General features: G+C 44.4%; 2 protein-coding genes across 3 annotated transcripts; both read right to left on the bottom strand.

The window, feature by feature from the left end:
- Nucleotides 1–498: 498 nt before the first annotated feature.
- plk2b (polo-like kinase 2b (Drosophila)) lies at nt 499–9,958 on the bottom strand. Its single transcript, XM_063194997.1, has 14 exons — nt 8,111–9,958; nt 7,904–8,011; nt 7,643–7,759; nt 7,388–7,517; nt 7,019–7,202; nt 6,559–6,757; nt 5,588–5,735; nt 5,258–5,352; nt 4,826–4,946; nt 4,197–4,277; nt 3,865–4,024; nt 3,104–3,233; nt 2,803–2,913; nt 499–1,762 (listed from the first exon to the last, which is right to left on the bottom strand). The coding sequence occupies exons 1-14, from the start codon at nt 8,297–8,299 to the stop codon at nt 1,571–1,573; spliced, it is 1,965 nt and encodes a 654-aa protein (XP_063051067.1). The 5' UTR covers nt 8,300–9,958; the 3' UTR covers nt 499–1,570.
- On the bottom strand, nt 9,954–21,695 carry si:dkey-190g11.3 (uncharacterized protein LOC567059 homolog). Of its 2 annotated transcripts, XM_063195003.1 has the most exons (7): nt 21,576–21,693; nt 21,227–21,316; nt 20,776–20,943; nt 19,154–19,258; nt 17,746–17,889; nt 17,045–17,095; nt 9,954–13,080 (listed from the first exon to the last, which is right to left on the bottom strand). In XM_063195003.1, the coding sequence occupies exons 1-7, from the start codon at nt 21,591–21,593 to the stop codon at nt 12,868–12,870; spliced, it is 789 nt and encodes a 262-aa protein (XP_063051073.1). In that variant the 5' UTR covers nt 21,594–21,693; the 3' UTR covers nt 9,954–12,867. The 2 variants fall into 2 exon arrangements, with proteins under 2 accessions (XP_063051073.1, XP_063051074.1); XM_063195004.1 differs by lacking the exon at nt 17,045–17,095 and having other exon boundaries at nt 21,576–21,695.
- Nucleotides 21,696–24,010: the final 2,315 nt, after the last annotated feature.

The following is a 24,010-nucleotide window of genomic DNA, read 5'->3' as shown; positions in this document are numbered from 1 at the left end:
GTTTTTGGATGTGTTCACCCTACCCAAAACTACGACAGCTTCCAGCTACTAACCATTATGTTTTATCCAAAGTGAGTTATTTACTTCAGGTACAGTCCCTGTAGCAATGTTTGGTCAGATGCTTTGGTCAACAGCACTTCAGTACTACCTTCCTCCTCTCTTTTGAAGACCTCCAGAATACCTCCCTGACCGTTATATTAGGTCAAAGCTGCCAGCCGATAACTGTACTTTACACCATATTAGCCTTGATGCTTACTGTACCGTAATGACCTATATTAATTGACCATTACTGTACTGTACTGCTTTCTTTTGAAAGTTGTGGCACAATACACGCCCCCCAGAGAGAAAGCAGGAGGGCAAGGCTTAACAAAACAGAATGAGATTGCTGATTGACAGAAATATTATGCAGCGTGCAAGCATTTGTTTCAGCTCTAATTCCATTCCCTGAGAATGTTTAGTGCAATTGCTATCAAATGAAACTCAGAATGCGGAACATCATTTAATTGAACATTGATTTTTTTATTCATTAAATAAATAAATACGCCATTATTTACACAATAAATTATTTCCAACGGACCATGTGTTCATGGAGAGAGAGCTCGTTAAACATTTTCCCCCTTCATGCCTACGAAATCCCATATGTACAGTATGTTCAGGTAAATGTTATGAAACCCATTGTTCAATGCCTTTCCGTCCTTCTCAATTTATATTTCAGAGACACCCCTCTGGTCAACAGAGCTGCTCCCCGAATAATAACATCCCCCCCCATATCTACAAACTCCCCCTCAACAATAACAACGTTGCCCCCCCCATATCTACAAACTCATCGCAGCCAACAGTCAAGTCCATCTGGGTCCAGCCCAGAAAGTGTGGATTCTTTTGTCCTCCTAAAACATTTTCACACACAAAAAGAAAACAAGAAAAAGAAACAAAAAAAATCCTTCAACAGTCGTCCACATCCCTTCAATCAACTTTCCCCATCTTACATTCTGTCAACATACAGAGTTGGTACGGCCCTTTCCTGTGAAAGAGACCTTTCGGCTCAGTGGGCAGGGAATATCTGATAGCGCTGGGCTAGTTTCCCCAGAGGAGGAGGGAGCAGGGAAAGGAATATTCTGGAAAGATAACGCTGCCGCCCCAGGGGTGAATTTCTCGAAACCAAAGTTGCTTACTACATTAGCTACTTCGTTGCTTTCAATGCATTTTCCCATTGGCAACTACCGAAGTTGCTAACAGGCTAACAACTTTCCTCTTGAGAAACTCACCCCAGACTAGTCCAGCCTAGGTAGTACGTCCTTTTTTTGTCCTGCGCAAGAAGTCATCAGTCAATCAAAGACTGAAAACCCATAAGGACACCATACGGAGTGAATGTCCCAGCTGTGCTTCACACACCGTGAAACAATGTTTGTGTGTCTGTGTCTGTAGGTGATCGTGTCTCTGCGTGCGTGCGCGCGTGTGTGTGTGTGTGTGTGTGTGTGTGTGTGTGTGTGTGTGTGTGTGTGTGTGTGTCAGTGTCACAGTTGGCGGTGTGTGTCCAGATATTTCAGTCTTTGTGTGTTTCAGGGTTTCTTCAGTTGCTCCTCTGCACGAGCATGTTGAGGGCGTAATCCAAGCGTTCGCGCAGGTCGTAGGAGCAGCCGGTGGCCAGCAGGGAGCTGAGCTTCAGCGTGGTGGAGATGCGCTCCTCGTTAATGTAGGTCAACATGTACTCCTGCTGCTCCGTCCACAGGATCAGCTTGGTGTGGTCGTGGTAGAAGTTCACCTACAAGGGGACACAAGACACAAATAAGACCATTGAGCACTGTGAAGCTGAGGAGAGTGCTCAATAGTGGTGTCAACAATGATCGATTCGGCGATGCAATCCAATGCGGGGCATGGACGATCCAGAATCGATCCGGCAATTTCCAGAATCGATCCGGCAATTTTTTTTAAGTTTCAATTACTTCCATGTATATTTCGGGAGCAAATGAATGTTAAATTAAATAAAAGCACTTCAAAACATTGCAAGACTGATACAGAAAACAGCCAATAAATTGTTGCTCAGTATCTGACTACTTGTATTGCCTCATCATGACTGATTAAACATTTGCTTTGCTTTCAGTAGAAATGTAATGCATTGCAATGCATTGTAGAATTGAATCAGATCGGATCAGATCTAATAGAATCGAATCGAATCGCTACCTCCCGAATCGTGATCGAATCGGATCGTGAGGGCAGTGCCGATCCACACCACTAGTGCTCAACCAGAAAAGGCTGCACTCAGACTGGGCTGAGACACTTTTTTTTACTTCAGCTCTTCTGTCCTCACATCTTGAGTATAAATACCAGGGCTTGAGACTGGCACCTGCCAACCGGCCAAAAATGGGTAAAGCTTGTATATGGCATACCTCACTAGCATATAACCTGTCTTGTATTCAGGTTAAGGAGAGATCATTCAGTTTATATTTCTCTCATTTACTGTACAAGTAGGTAGTATACCTTTCTGAGCTTAAATGTATCATGGTAAAGAAAATATGTCTAAAAATACTGACAATAAAACTGTGGCTAGTAGAAAGGCTGCATGTCTAGAGACTCTGCTATGGAAGACCACTCGCCACTGTGACTGGTGAGCAAAGAGTGAGCAAAAAGTTAATGTCAAGCCCTGATAAAAAACATAGTGGTTTCGGGTTGAATAGAACAGAACTCAAGCACCCTCGAAGTGCACTCTAGTACTCTGGCAACCAGAGTAAATGGATGAGATGGAATTGTTGTTGTTGTTGTTGCAAGAATGCGGGGTACTTTCAGGCTTGTGCACTTGCTCACCTGAAAGGTGCCATCGTTGAAGAGCATCATGAGGGCCCTGTCGGACTTGAGCCACTGGAGAAGGTAGATTCTGGGCATTTGGTTCTCGCTGGCATTACTCACATCCCCGCCCTTTGGTTGGTGGAGAGAAAAAAAGAGAAGCAAACAGAGGAGAGAGGAATGAGGCCTGGGGTCAGAGAGAACCAGGAAGAACAACACAGCACACTCCTTGATCAGGAAGGCAAGCCTTCCTGTCAAGACAAGGAAAGGGCCGGGGGAAGGGCGAAGAGGTGTGTGGGGGGTTGCCAAAGCAAACACTCACATCCATCAGGTTCTCCTCCATGTAGTGCGCAAAGTACTTGAGGATGGTGATTTGTCCCACAAAGCATTCAGGCACTTCGGAGACGGAGAAGACTGAACAATGGCCCAGCTGCACATAATGGTGCACAGTCCTGTGGAGAGTGGACGGAACAGAAGGAGGGGACAGAACCGAACAGAACAGAACACAAGAGAGAGAGAGAGAGAGAGATAGTTAGAGAGAGAGAGAGAGAGAGAGAGAGAGAGAGAGAAAACAGTTACATAGACATTCGATTGTTGGGGAGAATCTTTGAAATACCACTGAATCAGGAAGGCGTAGCCCCATAATACACAGCGTTCCACCAGTGGAACGCTGTAATAGTGCTCGAAAAGTTAACTATCATAGTTTACACTACAATAACATAACACAACAGAATACAGTACAGTACAATGTGTATTTATGTTTACAGTGTACTTCCACAGGCCCTTTAGTAATGCACTACGACTTGGTCATTGCCATTGTAGTCACAGCATATTTATAAAGCTGTGCCTCAACAGGATATTATGCCCTGCCTGATGTGCATGGTGTGATTTTTCAAACATGGTCTGATGTTCAAAAGAAAGCATGGATGTGAAATGAAGGTTATTGCTAGGGAAAAAAATCGCTAGGCAACCATAAAGGCTACATCTACTGTAGTGCTATTTCAAATCAGTGCGTGGGTAATGTCGCACACGCTGTACCCCCAAATGATTGAAACAGATCATGCGGCTTGAACCACAACGTACCTTCTGTCGGCCAGAAGGCTCATGTGTGTTCCATTGTTGAACAGGACGCCCACAATGTTGTCGGAGAGCTGGTAACCAAATCCATATTTGTTGGAGTAGTCCACCCACTTGGTGACCCAGCGAAGAGTGCTGGTGTTTGTTCCCTTAGGAATGCTGTCCGCTGTAAAGGTAGACAAACATCACAGACTGTCAATACGAGGAACCATCGTCAAACAGGGCCAGACAGGAAACAAGAATTTGCTTAAGGTACAGCACTACCACCACTAAGCCCTTGAGTAATGCAAGACGTCTTAGAAGTAGATGTGTGTGTGAACCTTGACCTCCTTCTTTACCTTTGGGCATGTGTTCCAGACAACCTCGAAGGACGCTGGCAACAGCTTCAGCCACCGTGCCCGTGGTGCTGTCCTCCAGGCCTGAGAGAGAGAGAGAGAGAGAGAGAGAGAGAGAGAGAGAGAGAGAGAGAGAGAGAGAGAGAGAGAGAGAGAGAGAGAGAGAGAGAGAGAGAGAGAGAGAGAGAGAGAGAGAGAGAGAGAGAGAAGAACACAGCTGTTAGAAACAGCTTCCTGGTGGCACGCATAATGACAGGCTGCCACAGCTGGTGAGGAGAGGACATTTCCTCCTCCTTCCACTATCCCTGTGGTTCCCAAACTCTTTTGTGCTAGCATCCCCCTTTTGGACCTAAAAATATTTTTTTGTGATCTATAAAACATACTGAGTGAATACCGACTGAATACTGTTACGAGCTAATTTAAGGAATGGTTACAGTACAGTATCTCATATGAAAGTGCATATTCAAGGTGTGATGCTAAAAAGTCGCTTCTTTCGGTGACTATTCAATGCAGTACCACCACGATCCCCCCCATAAGGGCCACGACTCCCAGTTTGGGAACCACACTAGTGCTGTCAGTGCTGCGTACTGTCTCCATAGTAGTCTAGTCAAGTCTAGTGCTTGTCTACTCACATTCACTGCTGCTGCTGCAGCTCCCCAGGCTCCCGCGTACGATCATGCGGATGGTGTCTCTCCTCTGAGAGCGGCCATCTGGGGCCACGGGCGCCTGCTTGGCAGCCGAGGAGCCTCCATCCTGCCATGAGAAAGAGGACAAGAAAGAAAACACTCACCTTTTAGATTCATTTGTCTTTAACAAGAACACGCAGTTGCCCTTAGATTCATTTGTCTTTAGCAGGAACACGCAGTTGCCTTTAGATTCATTTTGTCTTTAGCAAGAACGGACACTTGGCTTTAGATTCATTTCTCTTCACAACGTCTCTTTTAAAGAGACAACGGATGCTCACACTATCTTATCAAATTTGGCAATATTTCTGTATGCCAAATGTTTTGGAGAAAGAAGTAAAATCTAGACAGACATTTATATTATTTTTCAAGCATACATACCTCTGTGAACTGGGTGGCCGGCTGTTGGCTGATAACAGTCCTTTGGAAGTCTTGTCGCAGTTTGTAGATGTCTTCCTCCTCCTTGCTTAGCTTATCTGATTCAATCGGGAAAAAAAGAACAGGACAAATATATAAGCTTTTCACCTTGCATAACACAGAGTCTTTTTTGTCATAGAAAGAAAAGCATGTGTGCACTCTCTTCTATCTCCTCCAACCATTGCCAGAAAAAATACTTCTCAATGAAAAACCACGATAAACTAAATAAATAATGAAATGGAAGAGAAAGAAAAAAACGAAAGAAAGAAAGAAAGAAAGAAAGCATCCACTCACTCAGTGTCTCAAGGTACTTGGCCTTGTCCTTCTTTCCACCGAAGAGAGCGGCTGCGGCCTTCTTGAAAAAGCTCTTTGCCGGGCTGGAGACGTGGAAGTCCGGCGTGCTGTGGCAGGAGCTGGGGGGGAGGTGCTCCGGCATAAAGCCCTGCAGGTCGGGAGTGATGGTGGTGGGGGAAGAGGAGAGTGGAGAGAAGGGTAGGAGTAGGAGTAGAAATGATGGTGGTGGGGGGAGGAGGAGAGTGGAGAGAAGGGTAGGAGCAGGGGTAGGAATGATGGTGGTGGGGGAGGAGGAGAGTGGAGAGAAGGGTAGGAGTAGGAGTAGAAATGATGGTGGTGGGGGGAGGAGGAGAGTGGAGAGAAGGGTAGGAGCAGGGGTAGGAATGATGGTGTTGGGGGGAGGAGGAGAGTGGAGAGAAGGGTAGGAGCAGGGGTAGGAATGATGGTGGTGGGGGAGGAGGAGAGTGGAGAGAAGGGTAGGAGTAGGAGTGGTGGAGATGTTGGGAGAGCAAGAGAAGAACATTGGTTTACCATTAAGAGACATAGCCAGCCACAGAGGAATGTAAAAGCAAAAGTAGACGTAAAAAAAAAAAACATGTAAGTACAACACAAGTGCATGATGTTACATAGTTGTTACATCAGTTATTCGACTGTACTGACTGAGGTGTTTTTACTACTACTATCTCTACTTTACACACCTCTACTGTACATACATGACCCTATGGAAAAACAACATGCAATGTGTTTTTTACAGTACGGAAAGCTATACATGACCACTGTGTCTGCGACGTGTCTATGTAACCATCATTGTGTAATGGCAATGTTCATTGCATTAAGAATGTATGCATGACCATCACTGTATCTACGGTGTGGTTTTTTTTACGTTAAGGAAATGTATACATAACCATCGTTGTTTCTGCAACGTTTTTTTTAACGTTACGGAAACATCTAGAGAACCATTGGGGACGCACCTGCGTGAGGAAGTCTTGGTGCAGGATGTCGTGGAGGTGTGGCCTGTGCTCAGGGGCCTTGGACAGCATGCTGGCGATGAGCTGCTTGGCAGGGAGGGACAGGGAGGCGGGCATGGTGTAGCGCGCCTCCCGGATGCACCTGTACGTCTCCTTCAGGTTGGTGGTCTCGAAGGGCGGTCTACCCAGAAGCATGGTGTACCTGCAGACGGTGGCATGTGGAAAGCAGACAAAAACAAGGCACAAAAAGCCCATCAACTCTCTGGTCAAGGCGTAATAAGTTGGCAATGTTCAGAGGAATTAGACTATTTAAGGCAAATATACAGTTCTATATGGACAACACAGTGCTATGCAGTTATGCAGTTCTTTGTGGTACACAGTTCTGCCTTGGTGTTCTAAACTAGTTTCTGGTAGGATATGTGTGACTAAACAAAGCAACAAAGTTGAAGAATGAGACACTCACATGACACAACCGAGAGCCCAAACATCTGATTCACAGCCGTGGCCTTGCTTGTTGAGGACTTCGGGGGACAGGTAGTTGGGGGTTCCACAGATGGTCTTTCTCCTGTTGCACACTGGCTCCAGCTTGGCCGCCAAGCCAAAGTCGCCCAACTTCACCTCCATCGAGTCATTGATGAATAGGTTACCTGAACACAGAAAAGGATAAACACATTAGGAGTCTGTGTGCCAGGATTGAAGACCAAAGCACATGCAGCATATACAATCACGTAAGATAGGCTATTCAGACCGATGATGGAAAACATGACAAAGTCAGTAATTAGCCAACATGTCCATATCATAGTCATTAGGTGTCGGAGGATAGGGAACATACCTAATTTCAGGTCTCTGTGCAGAATCTCTTGGTCGTGGAGATACTTCAATGCAGACACTATCTGTTTGAGGTAATAACGAACCTCAGGCTCTGTAAGCACCTTGCGTGCCTTCAGGATGTGCGCCAATGACTATTGGGTAAAAGAGGGAAAAAAGGTTGCATTAGTAACCTACATGAAAAACAGTATCCAGGTAAAACATGCTAAATGTGTGTATTAAAATGGGAGAATGTGTGAACAGGTTTCATCAGACTCACTCTTCTACTGCAGTATTCCAACAGAATGTAGATGTTGTCTTTGTCTTCAAAGTGATGATAGAAGTGGACGATGTTTTTATGATGGAGTGCTTTGTGGAGTTCGATTTCTTTGTCAATCTAAAGGGGAGCAGAGAACACCAGATGAAAACAGATGGGTGAGACACCAGCCAGACAGCCCACTGGACTAGTAAGAAACAGTCGGCAGAGCGAATAGGCTGCTGCTGCACCAAGTACTACTACGGAGAGCAGATGCCTTCTCACCTTCTCCCGTTGATGGGGTTTGGAGACGCGCGCGTGAGGAACGATTTTTGCTGCATACACCTTGCTGGTGGAAAGGTCTGTCATTTCGTAGCATTTCGCAAAACCACCCTGTACCAAAGCAGAAATTACATGATGCATTGAATACCAGACCTCTAGGTCGACATCAGGCAATACTTATGCCGACGAATATGCGTAAATGGTTAATACCTTTCCAAGAACTTTTCCACGGCAATAACACTTTCCAGTGGCATTATCTGTAATGATCCTGGACAGCTCCGAGGGTCCTTGTCCCTGGTCCTGCCCCTTCTTCCATCGCATATCTCCAACCGTGCTTTGATCACTCACTGTCTGTTTGCTTGTTGTTTGCACATAGTTTGTATTCTTCAGTATATCCATTACGGTGCGCTTCTCCTACTCCAAGTGTTGGCACTGTGTGCGCTCTCCGGCTTCTCTGCTGAATATAAGGGCAGACCGCCCTCAGGCTGCCTGCCTCCTCTACGTCAGAGTTGGGGGGAGCTACTGCTGCGCGTTCATTAGCAAGCCTCGGAAGTGGGCTTTTTTGCATGACGTATAAAACCCAGCTTGTGTCCAATGTAGACTGCAAAGTGTGCTCCTACTAGTAATACATGGCTTTTCGAATTATATTTTTGTGATGGCACACCAGGTATACCATACATCTTGAATGTTTGTTGTGCTTTCCAGATCCAAATTCATTCACATAAAACACATATATAAACAATTTGTAAATGTTAGCAGAGCAAAAGCAGGGCATGGCAAGACCTGGGTAGGCCTACAACAAAACATATGGCCCTGGAATCAACAAAAGCGCGTTTGATAACCTTCCATTGTACATTGGGGGAATCATATCAAAATACATTAAAATAACAACACTTGTGGCATTCTTTGCATGAAAGTAATGGGCTATTAGCGCCCTCTGCTGATAGCCTAACTTCAATATCCAGTTGGTTTTGCCTGGAAAAGGGGTATTGTCTTGGCAACAGCGAACCCACCAATCAATAACTGATTTCGTGCTGTGGTCTTTTGCTTTTTCCTTTTCTGCCCACGTTTCCTTGCAAGCCTTACTTCATACTGAAGAGAGGGTTGAAGATAGAATGTACCCAAATGTGTTTGGCAATGGTATATAGTTTATTGGGTAGATTGTATTGTGATAGCATACTCCATGCAATACAGTACAGTAACCAGCTAAAAGTGCGCAATTCTTGACATTTGTATTACTAAAGCCATAGCTGTCTAAACCTTCAGTTACACAGTAATAGAAGCACAAATCTTCCATGTAATGTCTTAATTTACATGTCAAAAATAACCTCTTATTGTTAAGGACTCAGAAGGAAAAAACAAATGGAAATATATTTATAGGACTGCTTTTAATTTTTTTTTTTAAATCCCTCTCCAATATGTTTGGCACTGTGTCAGAGACACCATAGGGACCATAAGGGGAGGACAGGCTACCCCAACATTTTTTCAAACCCAGGGGTACCAAACACTTTCTCTTAACTGGGATGCCAATGAGCCAGCTTTCTGTTATCCAAAGTGTGCACCTACTGTGTGAGCCATATGAGAGAGCTCCTGAAGAGAGCCTCCGTGGCCGGGAGAAGTAGCCTATGGTTGCAAGGAAGCATACAGTTGATTTTCCGCGAGACTGTGCTCATGGTTGACAATGCGTCAGGGACAGCCTGAGTCAGAGGTGAAAGTGAAGTGAAAAGTGAAAGTGAAAGCCCACCTGGGAAACTCCAACTCCCATCGTCATTACAACACAGCACTCCACAGCACACAAGTGTTCACTGCACACTGCAAAATTGCATTTATGCCTCACCCGTGCAAGGGGGCAGCCCCCAATGGCGCCCCAAGGGAACAGTGTGGCGGGACAGTAGCATATTCAGGGTACCTCAGAGATGGAGAATTACTACCCCCACCAAACTGGCAGGTCAGGAATTGAACCGGCAACCTTTGGGATACAAGTCTGACGCCCTAACCACTTACCCAAGACTGCCCTAAAGATGCAGCTATCCCCCATCCTACAGTATAACTATGGCGGACTCTAGGTCAGTGGTTCTCAAACTTTTTGTGTGAAGTACCACCTGAGAAAATATTGAGCTCTCCGAGTACCACCTTGACAACCAACATTAGAATATCGCAGCAAAGGCCTTCCATATTCACTTTTGCCGGTCAATACAGGAGAGGTTCATAACGGCATCAACAGCTACGGTCACATTCAGTGCAAGTTTGTTTTTAAATTTCTTGCTTGCCTAGTATTATTCTGCATTATGTTTTCAGATTCATACAGTTCAATATTACAAAATGTGAGACCAAAGAGACATTTTTGACTGCAACAACTTGATCAGCCTTCAAATCAATGCACAAAAAATGAATTCTTCCGAGCACCACCAGAAATGTCTCAAGTACCATCAGTGGTAAAAAAAATTGAAACCTTGAAAAAACATCGGCCCCTGCAGACCGTTGGCCTACTGGGAAAATGCCCTATATGCCAGATTAATAGTCCAACCTTGTCCTGAATGCGTGCAGCACATTTTGCCAGGTATGAAAGGGTAGGCAGCCAATGCTGCCATGTCTGAAGAGCCTGGCTCTTAGGCTAGTGCTGCCTCATTGTAATGGGTACATGCATATGTCTGGCAAACAAAGTGCATATGAAATAATCTATATGTCAGCCCCAAGTCTGCGTTGACAGACTTCTTCCCAGCATGCGGCCAACTGTTGCACTGCCCTCTGCTGCCTGCCTATGCATGTGGCAGACACAATGGCTATGGCTATGAGAATTGGCAGAGGACGCGCTCAACTTCTTGGAAAAACGAAAGTCTTTGGGTGCGAAATAAAAAGCGTCAACTTAAGGAAGAAAAATCCGCACTCACAAACTGCGTCTCATTATTTATTTATATTACCACCATGTCCAAAAAGCAAACGCGTTTCGGCTAACAAGCCTTCATCAGTGCGTGCGTACCACGACCGTTCCGTTCCGCTTTGGTATGTTTCGGCACTAATACCAGAGAGAGTAGAGAGAGAGAGGTTCCATTGGCCCATTGTTTCCTGGTTCTATTATGGCCCCCCTTAGGCAGACCTAGGCAGACCTAAGGACTGTTCTATTCATTGTAGGAGCATTATGACACGGCCCTTTAGGCAGACCGGAACCTGGTCGCGTTAGGTGCCCATAGAAACCTATTATGTTGGCATATCTCTATACTTAAAGAATCTCTGGTAATACAGTTTCTCTGAACTGCATCCAGCTCCTGTGCGCGACTCCTACTTCTGCCTCCTGAATCACATTACAAGCCTGTCTTATTGTGGTGAAAATGAGACTTCAGCTATGTTTAGCTTTGTAATAATGTTACAAATATAGCTTACTGCTAGCTTGTCTTGGAAAAATAGAAATCCCCTTGCGGACCACCTGAGCTCTGTCGCGGACCACTAGTGGTCCCCGGACCACACTTTGAGAATCACTCTTTTAGAATAATGCACAGAGCGAAACTCCCCAAGAGAGACAGAGGCACGGACACCAGTTCTACCTTCACTCTTTTTTTTTTTTTTTGGTAAAATCAGCAACACCCGTGGAGGAGGGGGGCCTTTCTTGTTACCTGGCCCAGGGGCCCATGGAGTCATAGTCTGTCCCTGCTGCCTGCCTGCTCATGGAGACTGAGATCACCTGACAGACGTGACAGTGCAGACTGTCTGCCTGCCTTGCTGCAGAAAGTTGGTACCGGTACTCTGAATAATGAGTGGTATTTTGAATTTGAGTGTGTCCTTCTGTATGTATTTCAAAGACGCTTTGTTCTTACACAAGTGAAAAGACACTGTGTGATGCATTCAAAAGGGTCCATAACGGTAATAGTGTAGCCTATTTCTTATGATTATTTTTGGCTTGGTTATTTTGATAAGTGTGAAGGTATTTCTGGAGGCAAGGTGAGGAGCTCTCAACACAAGTGCTAATACTGTGGCTGTGACAGAACAGATTTGGACAAGAGTTCTATTTTCTCACAGAAAGCAAGACGATGATGACAGTCTTTAAGATCACATTTCACACCTAAATGGCATTATGTTTAGCTTTTTGGCACTGTCCAGTCTGTAAGCGTACAAGGCCTACGATCTGGAAAAGGGTGAGTACCTTGTCTTTTTCACTGGAGGAAGGCACTGGCAACATTACCAGCAAATACTGTAGGCAACATGATCTCCAAAAAATCCGTGCTCCTGGACACGGATGTTAAGGACACAAATTCCGTGTCCAGGTGCACGGATTTTGCCAAAATTCCATGCTCCTGGACATGGAACTATTTTCTGTGATGGACACACAGAAGTGCTCTCTCTATACTCCCACAGCTCTATGTTTCCACAGTCTAGTGTTTTCTCAGGATTTTTCTAATTTCAAATATTTTCTCTCAACATTTTTTTTTCTTACTGACAGGTTAGGGTTAGGGATTGTTTTGGTCTGGGCACCGCTAGTTTTCTTTCATTCATTACATGAATTTGATAGCCTAGCAACCAACTGGAAAAGGTATTTCTCAAAAATATGTCTTTAATGACAGGTTAAGGTTAGGGAATGTTTTGGTCAGGGCACAACTTAAATTGCTTTAGCATTATTTTGTTTAGGATTAGCATTTGGTATGTATTCTGTAATGATAGAGTTAACACAGTGCTGTGGTAATAGCCTATACTGTAGAAAGCACTTCCGTGTGAATTTTTGGAGATCAGGCTGCTGTAGCAGTCCTTGGCAGCAGATGTCAACATGGACCTATAGTGGTTTCCATGGGTTGATGATGTCTCATGCAAATCAAGGACCAGTTCATGTGCAGCATGCAGAAGCAGCATGCGGAGGGCAGTTGGCATTTGGTTACTACAGCGATCTCCCTTGATACTACAGTATCAGTCAATTTCAACAACCAATGCTACTCCTACAACTCTCTTTTTTCCTGAGCGTAATAGGCTGTTATCGAGCGCTACTGCCGTCGTGTCTGTGCCTCTGGCAGTGGTGTGGGCAGGGCGAGCAAGGAGAGATGGCGCCGCACGGCTCTCATGTCGTACACCCACACCTGATCGAGGCCGCGGCCTTCTGACGCGGAGCAGGGCCAGCCGGGAAAGGGGAAGCGACAGGCCACCACCAGGGCCTCGTCCTGCAGCTCTCTGACAAGCTTCTCTCCCAGCACCTCCATCTGCAGAACAGCACACAATATACAGGAAACACTTCAGTATTACATTACATCTATACAGTACAGTGCACAAAAACAACAAGCGCAACAATATTACAGTAGCCCCTTAATGCGCGCCGTACCTCCAGTGGCACGCTGTAATAGTCATTGAAATGTAACTACCATAGCACTACAATACTATGACACAACATAGGCCCTTTAATAATGCACCACAACTTGGTCATAACCATATTGGTAACAACAAATGTATAAAGCCGCGTCTTAAGGGGTTAAATCCATCTGCAGTTAAAAACAACGAGGTCAACAATATTACATTCCATTTCTCTCTCTCTCTCTCTCTCTCTAGTCATCAGCATATAATATAATTAAGGGAAAAACACATGTTTTAGGCATAGCAGAATCATGTTGCATTTGTTTATGCCTTGGTTCCGAGACAGATCCAAGATTGTCTCACTTTCAGCCAATTGGCGAGGGGGAAAAGCCCTTACAAAAATCGACCATGGTTTTTATGTAGTAACCATGGTTCTACCATGGTATGTCATGATTACTTTAAGTACTGGTTACTCTACAATAAGTACTGGTCACTCTAAGTATGGTTACTTTAAGTATGGACCATGGTTATATCATGGTCTTTTGAGCACGGTTTGAACCTAGATAGTCACAAACCATGGTAACCCAAAAAACATGAAAACTTACGTATGGGCAGCTATGGTGTAATGGTATGGAGTTGGACTGAAGATCACAGAGTTGCAGGTTTGAATCCCACACTTACCTCTCCCTACACCTCCATCCATGGCTGAAGTGCCCTTGAGCAAGGCACCCAACCCCACATTGCTCCAAGGACTGTCATCACCAATATACACGCTTAAGATAAAAAAAGCGTCAGGTAAGTGTAAGTTAATGAACAACTATGAACCGTGGTAAAACCATCGTTAGTTTTCGGAGTAAAACCATGGTTCATTTTCGTAAGGGTATAGTTAAACCATAGTCAAACCATGATTGCACCATAGTCACCATAGTCATAGTGAATCATGCCAAAACAAAACCATGAAAACCATGGTTCATTTTCGCAAGGGGTGTTACAGAATGTCACCAAGGATCTCCAAGAATGATGGATACATGCATACACCCAGGGTCATTTCAAGGTATTTGGGGGCCCTAGGCAAAGAGGGACTTGGGGGCCCCCTTTTTTTCCTCTTCAAATTATTGAGTAGGGAGCCCTCAAGAGATTTTGATAGCAGCAGCATTGCACTTTTCAGTCATTGAATTTACACAGGTGTTGCCACACTCACAATGTTGTTATTGCTGTCATTGGAATACAAGTACATAACCAATCATTACCAGGGGCCCCCATTTAGCTGGGAGGCCTCGTTGATTGCCTTGCTTGCCTGCTTGGTTGTGACAGGCCTGCATAAACCCTTAGTACAGATGGTTAGGGTTAGGTTTTTTTATGAAGGAAAGCGGTCACAATAGGCTTCATTCAACAACTAAACGCAACTTCTATAAGAACTTGCATAAATACATGAGTAACCCCGTGCTTCATACAACGAGGCTAAAGCGTGTTCATCAGGAGCATTCATGCCAACTTCCTGTTTGTCTAACCCCCCCCCCCCCCCCCCCCCCCCACCCCCCGAGCGCTGCAATCATCAACACACAATCATTAATAGGCCTCTTCATTTCAGGCGTCTGCGGAACTGTATAATCACACAGCATTTAGAAGAGCCAGCAGTCACAAGCAGCAATTTATGAGAGAATCATGAACATTAGTATAGCAGTTGGGGTCCTTCAGTTCACAGTCGTGTCTGCCACACAATACAATAGGCACACAGCACATGTTTGTATTCTTGAATGCATATATGTCGCATGTACGGGTCTGCACTCTGTATGTACGTATGTATGTATGTATGTATGTATGTATGTATGTATGTATGTATGTATGTATGTATGTATGTATGTATGTATGTATGTATGTATGTATGTATGTATGTATGTATGTACAGTATGTATGTATGTACGTATGTAGGTAGGTAGTAGGCAGGCTACTGTTTGTACTGCATATACTGTATTTATGAATACAGCTATGTACTCCCTATTGATTCAAACACTGAAGGATATAACACAAATAATGCCCGACAGCCTTGATATGTGCAGTGTTCAGGGCAAACACAGCACAAAATGTGAAAAATATTCCTAAAAAGCATTTGTTTATTTATCAATACCTTTCAGGAGAGATCAGCCATTATTCAAATCAGTAGAATGTACAGGTATACACTGCCAGATCCGAAATCAAATGATGAAAATGCACTTTCTCTACGGGGAATATTGGCTGCTGTAGGCAGCACATACAGACGCAGACACAGAAAAACAGAAAACAGCAGACAGCTAGGCTCTTGAGGCTGAGAAGTCTGTCTGCCTGTCTGTCCTGGTCGATCAGCTACCAGCCAGCCAGGATGAGTCATCGCTGCTGGCTGATGGCAGGCTGGCTGGCGGAGGGAGGGAGGGATAGTTGTGAAGTGAAGTGAACTCTCTCAGCGCACAATCTTTGTGTCTAGCTAGGCAGGGGGTGGATGAAACTCGCGGGTCAGAGTGGCTTCTGTCCAGTTCTGTGGTAATTGTGTGGACTGTGCCCAGGCACATGCCTCTCGGAGCGGGGGAAAGTGCTGGTTGGTGCGGTGGTGGTGCTGATGGCCGGTGGTGGTGGTGGTGGTGGTGGTGGTGGTGGTGCTGATGGTGGGTGGTGGTGGTGGTGGTGGTGGTGGTGGTGGTGGTGGTGCTGATGGCCGGTGGTGGTGGTGGTGGTGGTTGGGCTGGGCATGAGAACAGCTTGCCTCTCTCTCTCCCCCAAAACGCATGCAAATTGCTCAGCGGGAGGGCTGCTGGGTCTTTGTCGACCCGCGGCACAAACGTCTGTGCAATCAGTGACCTATTGTTGCCCTCTCGTCGTCCCGCATGCATGCCTCCACGTGCACTGCGCACAGGAGGGCAAATGAGCGATAATGAACGTGCCACAGGCCTGACCAAAAGACCCCGCACAATATGACCACTTTGCTAATGTGCAGATCATGCGTATGCACATGCACGCTATGGGATTCTATTTATTATGCTACATGTGCATATTGCGGTCTGTGTGTGTGTGCAGCTCAGTTTAGTTCAGTTTACTTTATTGGTACCCATGGGTAAACTGAAGTGAAAAGTGAAAGCCCAACTGGGAAAACTCCAACTCCCATTGTCATTGTGACACAGCACTCCACAGCACACAAGTGCACACTGCACACAACAAAATTGCTTTCATGCCTCACCCCATGTAAGGTAGCAGCCCCAAAAGGGAGCAGGGCGGTGGGACCATACCATGCTCAGGGTACCTCAGTCATGGAGGAGGATGGGGGAGAGCACTGGTTAATTACTGACATAACATACAACATACACACTCACAGGAGCAGGGGTTAAATCGGTTAGGCGGTGTGAATTTGCAATCAACACTATAGGACATGGCCTTACTGACTTGTTTATTCTCTTATAACTGCAGAAGAGTAACCAAACTAGCTGTGCTCGTTTGCACTTTGTTGTGCTTCAAATGTTGTGAAATAAATATGTAACTTAGGATAGGGGCATTGATTAACTGGTGCAATTAAGCTGTGTAATGATACTGAGACAGTTAAAGATAGAGCATGCACACTCTCACATGAGCAAGCATTCAGACGCGTGCTCACACACACACACACACACACACACACACACACACACACACACACACACACACGCTTTCACACACACACACACACACACACACACACACACACACACACACACACACACACACACACACACACACACACACACACACACACACACACACACACACACACACACACACACACACACACACACACACACACACACTACATTAGCAAAGGTTTTCAGGGTGTAAGCATTCTTGTTCAGAGTACTGCACTCCAGTATGACTTACCACACCAGGGGCCAAGAATACAGTCACATTGTTGTAACCAGACAGATCCGTCTGTCGAACAAGACACACATCTTACCAGATTGTACAACTGCACAAATGAGTAATGACTTAAAAAAAACGTAATTAGAAGCTTAATTTTTCCTGGTAGTCTTTCTTTTTGTCTCTATGTAGGTTGGAAGCGTAAATATCTCTCCTATTGAGAGATACTCCATTAGCGCTTGGAGGCTGCAGGGCCTACTGTATGTGTAAAATACATAGCCCTGGCAGGTCAGCAAAGTCAATGCAGTTCTTTCACCCTGTTTCAAGTTGGAATTATGCTGGCACCATTATTTTAAGAGTGTCTCATATGAGTACTGTTGTTTTTTTTTGCTATTTCTTTTTATGTGAGTGTCCCTTCCAGAAGTCTGTATCATTATGTAAGTTTCATTTCTTTCACATGTCATGTTAACACTGTTGTTTTTTTCTGTCTCTCTGAGTGTGACTGTACCTTCCAGAAGTCTCTCAGTCTTAAGTACAGTTTGTACGTATGAAACTTTAAATATGTAGCCTTGTCAAATGCGGTTTATCCACACATGGGAGGAGAAACATTTTGTTGTTGTTTTTTTCTGTCTCTTTAAGTGTCAGTGTAACTTCCAGCCGTCTGTCTTACGTGCTGAGCTGCCAGAGCTGCCGCTGTCTCCCTCAGTGTGAGTGTACTGTACCTGCCAGAAGTCTCTGGAGACAAAGCTGACGCTGCAGGCTGGCAGGCCTCTCCACCAGGCTCGGGCACGAGCGCTCGCCGCCAGCATGGAGTTGATCTCGAAGCCAGTGCAGCGCAGGCCCGCCGCCGCGTAGGCCGCAAACACCTGGGTGAGGAAGCGAAGGGAAGTGCAATCACACCCATTATACCACAGGATCTCTGAGGAGGTAATTGCCTTCGTGTTTTCTCACGCCGACACGACTGCCTTGCTGTATGACAGAAATGGGAGTTGGGGGGCGTGATGGTGGGTGGTGCGATTGAGTGGTGTGGTGTGGTGTGGTGTGGTGCGATTGAGTGGTGTGGTGTGGTGTGGTGTGGTGTGGTGTGGTGTGGTGGGGGAAGATGTTTATCTGCTTCTATTTCTGTGCCGTGGCTTTTGTACAGGAACATGTGTTCTGTCATCGCAGATCAAAATAGCCTTCTTCCTCTTCTGAGAACAGTTACTGTAAAATAGCCCAGTGCTGGTGTGCAGGAAAAAAAAACACATTTTCACCCTTTCCCTGCAGTCCTGGTAATGTTTAACTGAAATCAACATTACTATAAACTCCACAGAAATGTAGTGCAATGAAAATGTCCATATTGTTTTGTTTTTTGATGCAGGGTATATTAGGGCAATTGCTCAGATCAATTTCCTGTACTTACAAGCCAGAGTTGATGAGCTTCCTATTGCGTGGATGTAGGCCTACATCACATACTGTGTATGCAAATGCATGTACTTCTATGTAGACTAGGAAGTCAAAGCAAAGCAGTTTCACAAAGTAATGCATAGTAATGCAAAGTGATTATGCATGTTTCCACACAAACAAAGTCAGCAACTCTACAAGATGCCTCATTGTTTGATAAGAGTGCCACCTCTGTCTGGCAAAAAAAATGATGTTTCAAACTCAATCAACCTTTTTGCATTTTAACAATGGCATCCTTCATTCTTCATTCAGTGAGCAGGGGAAATGTTTTTTCCAACCCCCATGGGATATCAAAAACCATCAAAAACCGGGACGATCAGGGCACTGTTTCCCAACCAGGGGTAAGTGTACGACTAGGGGTACGCGAGCACACTGCATGAAGTACTTGGAAAAATAATTTTAACAAATATATGGAGTATAGTGACACTGGAATGGAAAAAGTGATGTAAAGCATGAGTTAGGGGCTACTCATGGCACAACAAAAAGGCTAAGGGGGTACATGAGACAAAAAAGGTTAGGAAACACTGAATCAGGGAACAATAGGACAGGAGGCAACATTATTGTTTGAGCAGTAAAGCAGGTCAGGTTAAATGGGTTAGGTGTGGCTAGCAGACCCAGAGAGGACCAGGTGGTAAACCAGGCCAAGTGATCCACACATCCTCTAGCCAGCCGTGCACCGTCACTCACCAGTCTGCCATCGCCTGATCCCAGGTCGGCCAGACAACCCGTGCGTCCGCGCAGCGCTTTCATCACATTCTGCGTCTGAGTTTTACTGGAGGGCAAGTAGGGCACCTGCATGGCATTGACAATACCCAGGCTATTAGCTGAGAAATTTTGCCATTGTTGCTGACAAGAACAACAGTGCAGTAAAATAGCATATCTAATAGCAATCCGTGTATGATACTTTGTGGACTAAAGGTTGGGTAAGATAATGGTAAGCTAAGGTAATGTGAATGAGGTCAGATACAGGCAATGTAATGTTCCCTTGAAGCCAAACTACATGTTACATGTTACTGTGAGATTATGTTCATAAGGCTTCAGGTTTCAAGTTCTAAAACCAGGTAGAGGTATTTTTTAAAACCCTGCACAGGTATTTTTCAAAAACTTGTGTGAGAGAGTGGTTTGCACATGCTAGGTATGATGAGGTCTAAAAATATATACGACACGTTTTATTTTAATTCAATATCTTTACAGAAGATAACCACAAGTATTTAGTGGTTTCTTAATATTTACAGTACTTAATCAGCCCAAGGTGGGCATGTCAGAAATACATTTTCTAGAATTTATTATTATTTATTTTCTGTACAATAGTTTCATTTTGAGTGTTCTTTGAAATACTTTCAGTGAGTTACACTTCTTGACCTACTGTAGCTTAGTGTTTCTCAACGGGGGTGGTACCACCCCCCAGGGGGCGTTGGGGAGCTCTAGGGGTTTCGTTGAGAATGATACAGCTGAGAGGGAACAGTGCTTATTTGCTATTGGGTGGCATTCATACGTTTATTTTTTTATACTAAGGGGGCGCTGTCAGTCTTCCATATTTGCTTCCATATTTGGAAACCCTTGCATGTGACACTAAAGCAAGTGATTTTGAGTTTCCTCTTTTTCCCCCAGAAAAGGTTTCTTTTTTGGGGGAGTTGCAGATGGGAATCAGGTTGTATAAGAAGACATTTGGTGGATTTCCAAGCTACATCTATGGACTACAGGGCCTCCAAAATACTTAATCCCAATGCCTGTACCCTTTTTCAAGTCATTAACACAGCACCAGATATTGTTACAGTAGAGATTTGGTTCACACTGTATGGTGATCTTAGGAAGAGCAGTGCAGCACACGGGATGTAGTGGCTAAGTTTGTAAAACAGCTCAGAAGACACGGATAGCTTTTTTGTAAGTAGTTCAATGTGGTGTTTAAAGTTCAGGTTTTCGTCAATGTGGACCCCCAGGAACTTTGTAAGACTCATCACCATCAATTATGACTCACATGTTGTCTGTTTATTATTATTATTATTATTATTATTATTATTATTATTATTATTATTATTTGAGCGAAATATGATGTTGTTTTTTGTTGGTTTTCTTCCTGCTGTTTGTGTAATATAATAAAGAGCTCATACCCAGTGTGCAGACCACATTTTCACACAGTCTACTACTATTGTCTGGCAGCTGGATAATTGTTTTTGCAGATGTGCGCACCCCAAACTCCACCTCATGTGGTTGATGAGAAAATATATCCATCCATCTGAAATACATTGCGCACATGCCTTAAAAACACACTATGCTTGGCAAGTGTGTCTATGCACACGAGCTGCTACCTTGAGGTTTATAGGTACTTTCCGAAAACCAGGAAGGGCAAACACAGTCCACAGTCTGTAGATGCCGAGGAGCAGTGCTCCGGTACACGCAGTGAAGGTGGGGTGGTCCAACCCCAAGCGTCTTTCCTGTAGAAGGACATCAATGTCATCATCCATGCCAAACAGGACCTGAAAAACAGTGACCGAAATCAGATGTGCAGTCTGGCAGCTACCAACACATTTCTAAGACATTGGTTGAAATAATCTGTTATACATTACATCACATAGGCCAACAATACATTTAGCAAATACACAATTACTGTCAAGAAAGAACTTTGCTGTTGGTCCATCATATAAGTTGGTGCAAAAAAATAATGCAACATGCATCAAATAATAGTTTTTGTATGGTGAATATGTTAGATAGCTTGAAGACAGTTGAAATAGGGTCAGTTGAAATCAACAAGTGTAGTACCACTTTCACCCGTAGGATGGTATCAGAGGTGCGAACAGGCCGCGCAGAGTACTTTCTAGAAAGAAACCTTCTGCTTTCGCTGAAAGAAACCTATGGACAAGACATTACATCAGAGGTTTTAAAAACTGATAAATGATGATGATATTCGTATTTCGTTTGTTTTAAACACTGCATGCATGCAACTATCAAGCAACACTTGGACAAAGGTAAAGAAACAAGTTTATGATAAATATAATGCATGTTCCCATTAATTGCATTGCGCCATTTCTGCATAATCTGCATTGTTTAGTTTTTTTAATCAATTTATATCGAGCGATATGTTTATTGAAAGTCTACTTGACCAACGTACCTGCAACGTTCCCCACATTCAAGTGAAACCTAGCTGTAAGTGCAGAGTTCATATTACACACCAATCACATTAAAAATATGTTGACTGTCCCTCCCACGCTTACCAGTGGTAGGCAAGACATGCTGTACACTACACATGTGTTTACAAAGTTGAGGACGAGGGCAACTGTTTGGTTGATCTGATTTGGTGATCCCCGGAAGCGCTGTCCCTCTGGTGGACAAACTGAAGCGGTACATGTTCTTGGCGTAGCAAACTTTGGTTGCTGTTTGTCGAATGAGAAGTAAGGTTTGCCACAGTGACAGATTAAGTAGCTGCATTTGTTCAGTCTGGTTATATCTGATTCAATGCTATGGGTTTGTTTTTCCATGCACTAATCAGATGTCACCATGTCCTTGTGGAAATGCAGTCCATTGGAAGCAAGATGGGGACAGTTCTGTGGTGCTGAATTGTATCTCGCTTCAAAATGGAGACTTATTTCTTCTTCCTTCTTGCTGTGACTGTAATACTCCTTTCAGCATATTCCAAGTGGGTTTCAAGCATTAAAAATTTGCATCGGCATCAGTGGTGTGCGAGTTCCTTCTTGCTTGACTATTTTAATTATCCTTTAGAAATAAAAATAATAATAATAATAATAATAATAACAACAACAATAATTATTATTATTATTACTATTATTATTATTATAATTATAATTATAATTGTAATATTTTAGCTGAAACATGTGTGACGGAGGTCATCTTGCACCTGTTCACCTCCCTCGGGGATCGAACATGCAACCTCGTCAACTACAACGGTTCGGCAATGAGAGACACAGTACGATACCGCTGGGCCAAGAGACTAGTCTCTCGGCCCAACGGCACGAGACTGTATGAGGCTATCGGAGGGAGGTTTACCAACGTTCCACGCCAACTCTGTGCTAGTTAGCCTCCCTTACACTCTCCCCCTTAAACCTCACTCCCATCCGGGTCAACGGCACCAGTGTGACGGAGGTCATCTTGCACCTGTTCACCCCCCTCGGGGATCGTACGTGCGACCTTGTCAACTACAACGGTTCGGCAATGGGATACACAGTACGATACCGCTGGGCCAAGAGACTAGTCTCTCGGCCCAACGGCACGAGACTGTATGAAGCTATCGGAGGGAGGTTTACCAACGTTCCACGCCAACTCTGTGCTAGTTAGCCTCCGTTACACTCTCCCCCTTAAACCTGAAGCTACAATGGAGCTGATGAAAAAAGCTGAAATCTAAACTGAAATCTAACCTTGGCTAACCTTGGCCTGTCAGGGCGACGTCGCCATCTCCCGACCATTCCTCGGAGTGCACATCAGCAAGGACCTCTCATGGACCTCTCCTGGACCACCAACACTGCATCACAAGCTGAAGCAGCTGAGGCAGAAACGTTTGCCTCCCTCTTTTATCAACCCTTATATTGCATGAGTCTCTGTGCAGGTCATGACTCTCAGTCAGACCAATTTTCTTCTCATTCTCTCCTAAACCTGGACATTTAGCACCTAATGATTCAGCCAAGAACATTCAATACTATCAATGTAGATGATTGCCCGGGTGCCTGCAGAGACAGCGCCGTTCTGTTACACTACTGCTCTGCTCAACCAGTGACACCTTAGCCTAGTTCGATGTAACCAATTTGAACCACACATGCTCACAGCCCACCCGTCTTTTTTTTATTTATTTTTTTAAAGCCTTAGCCAATCAGTCACTATTAGTTGCATTTTTGCACCTCTGGTGAGACACAGTTTTTGTAATCAAATGGTAAATTGCTAGAACCTAGGACCAATGACTGAGATGGTGTCAGACAGTTCAGGATTCCTAATCATGCGGTCAGCTGACCATTGATCCAACATAGTAATGTATAGTGTTGTTTTGACTCAGATTACTCTTAAAGCTTTGAATTAAAACTGTTTTTTTCTACTGTGTAGGTGTCGGGTGTGCTTTTATAGTTGTCTTTAATGCAGCCCTCCCTGGGGGTACTGACCCCCCCCCCAGAGATTTAGACATGACCACACAACTCCTATTCCACCACCCAACCAAAGAGATCAATGGCAATTTCAAGGAGATAATCAATATTTTATGTCACTTTACACTGTGACTGAGAGATGTTCTCATATGACATGACATTGATTTTTTTCTCTCCCGATCTTCCAAGTGATTGTGGCTATATTAAACACAGCAAACCACTGTAAGTGGATGCTACAAAATAATGGCAAGCCATAAGCAAGTTATAAATTGCAAAGTGTCACTCTTAATGCACACATAAAGGTTATTATCAGTGGCTTTATTAGTAATAAAGCATGCATGTCAATAGCATAACACAGCAGTGACTACACAGTCATACAGCTGCGCGTCCATTCTACTATATTATACCAACTGGATGGGCTACTAAAAACTTGGGTAGATGTGTGTGGCCGCCTCATGAA

Source organism: Engraulis encrasicolus, chromosome 3 (assembly GCF_034702125.1).
Source record: "Engraulis encrasicolus isolate BLACKSEA-1 chromosome 3, IST_EnEncr_1.0, whole genome shotgun sequence".
Classification (NCBI taxonomy): Eukaryota; Metazoa; Chordata; class Actinopteri; order Clupeiformes; family Engraulidae; genus Engraulis; species Engraulis encrasicolus.
Note: the sequence above shows the minus strand (reverse complement) of the source record. Positions and strands in the feature narration are given on the sequence as shown.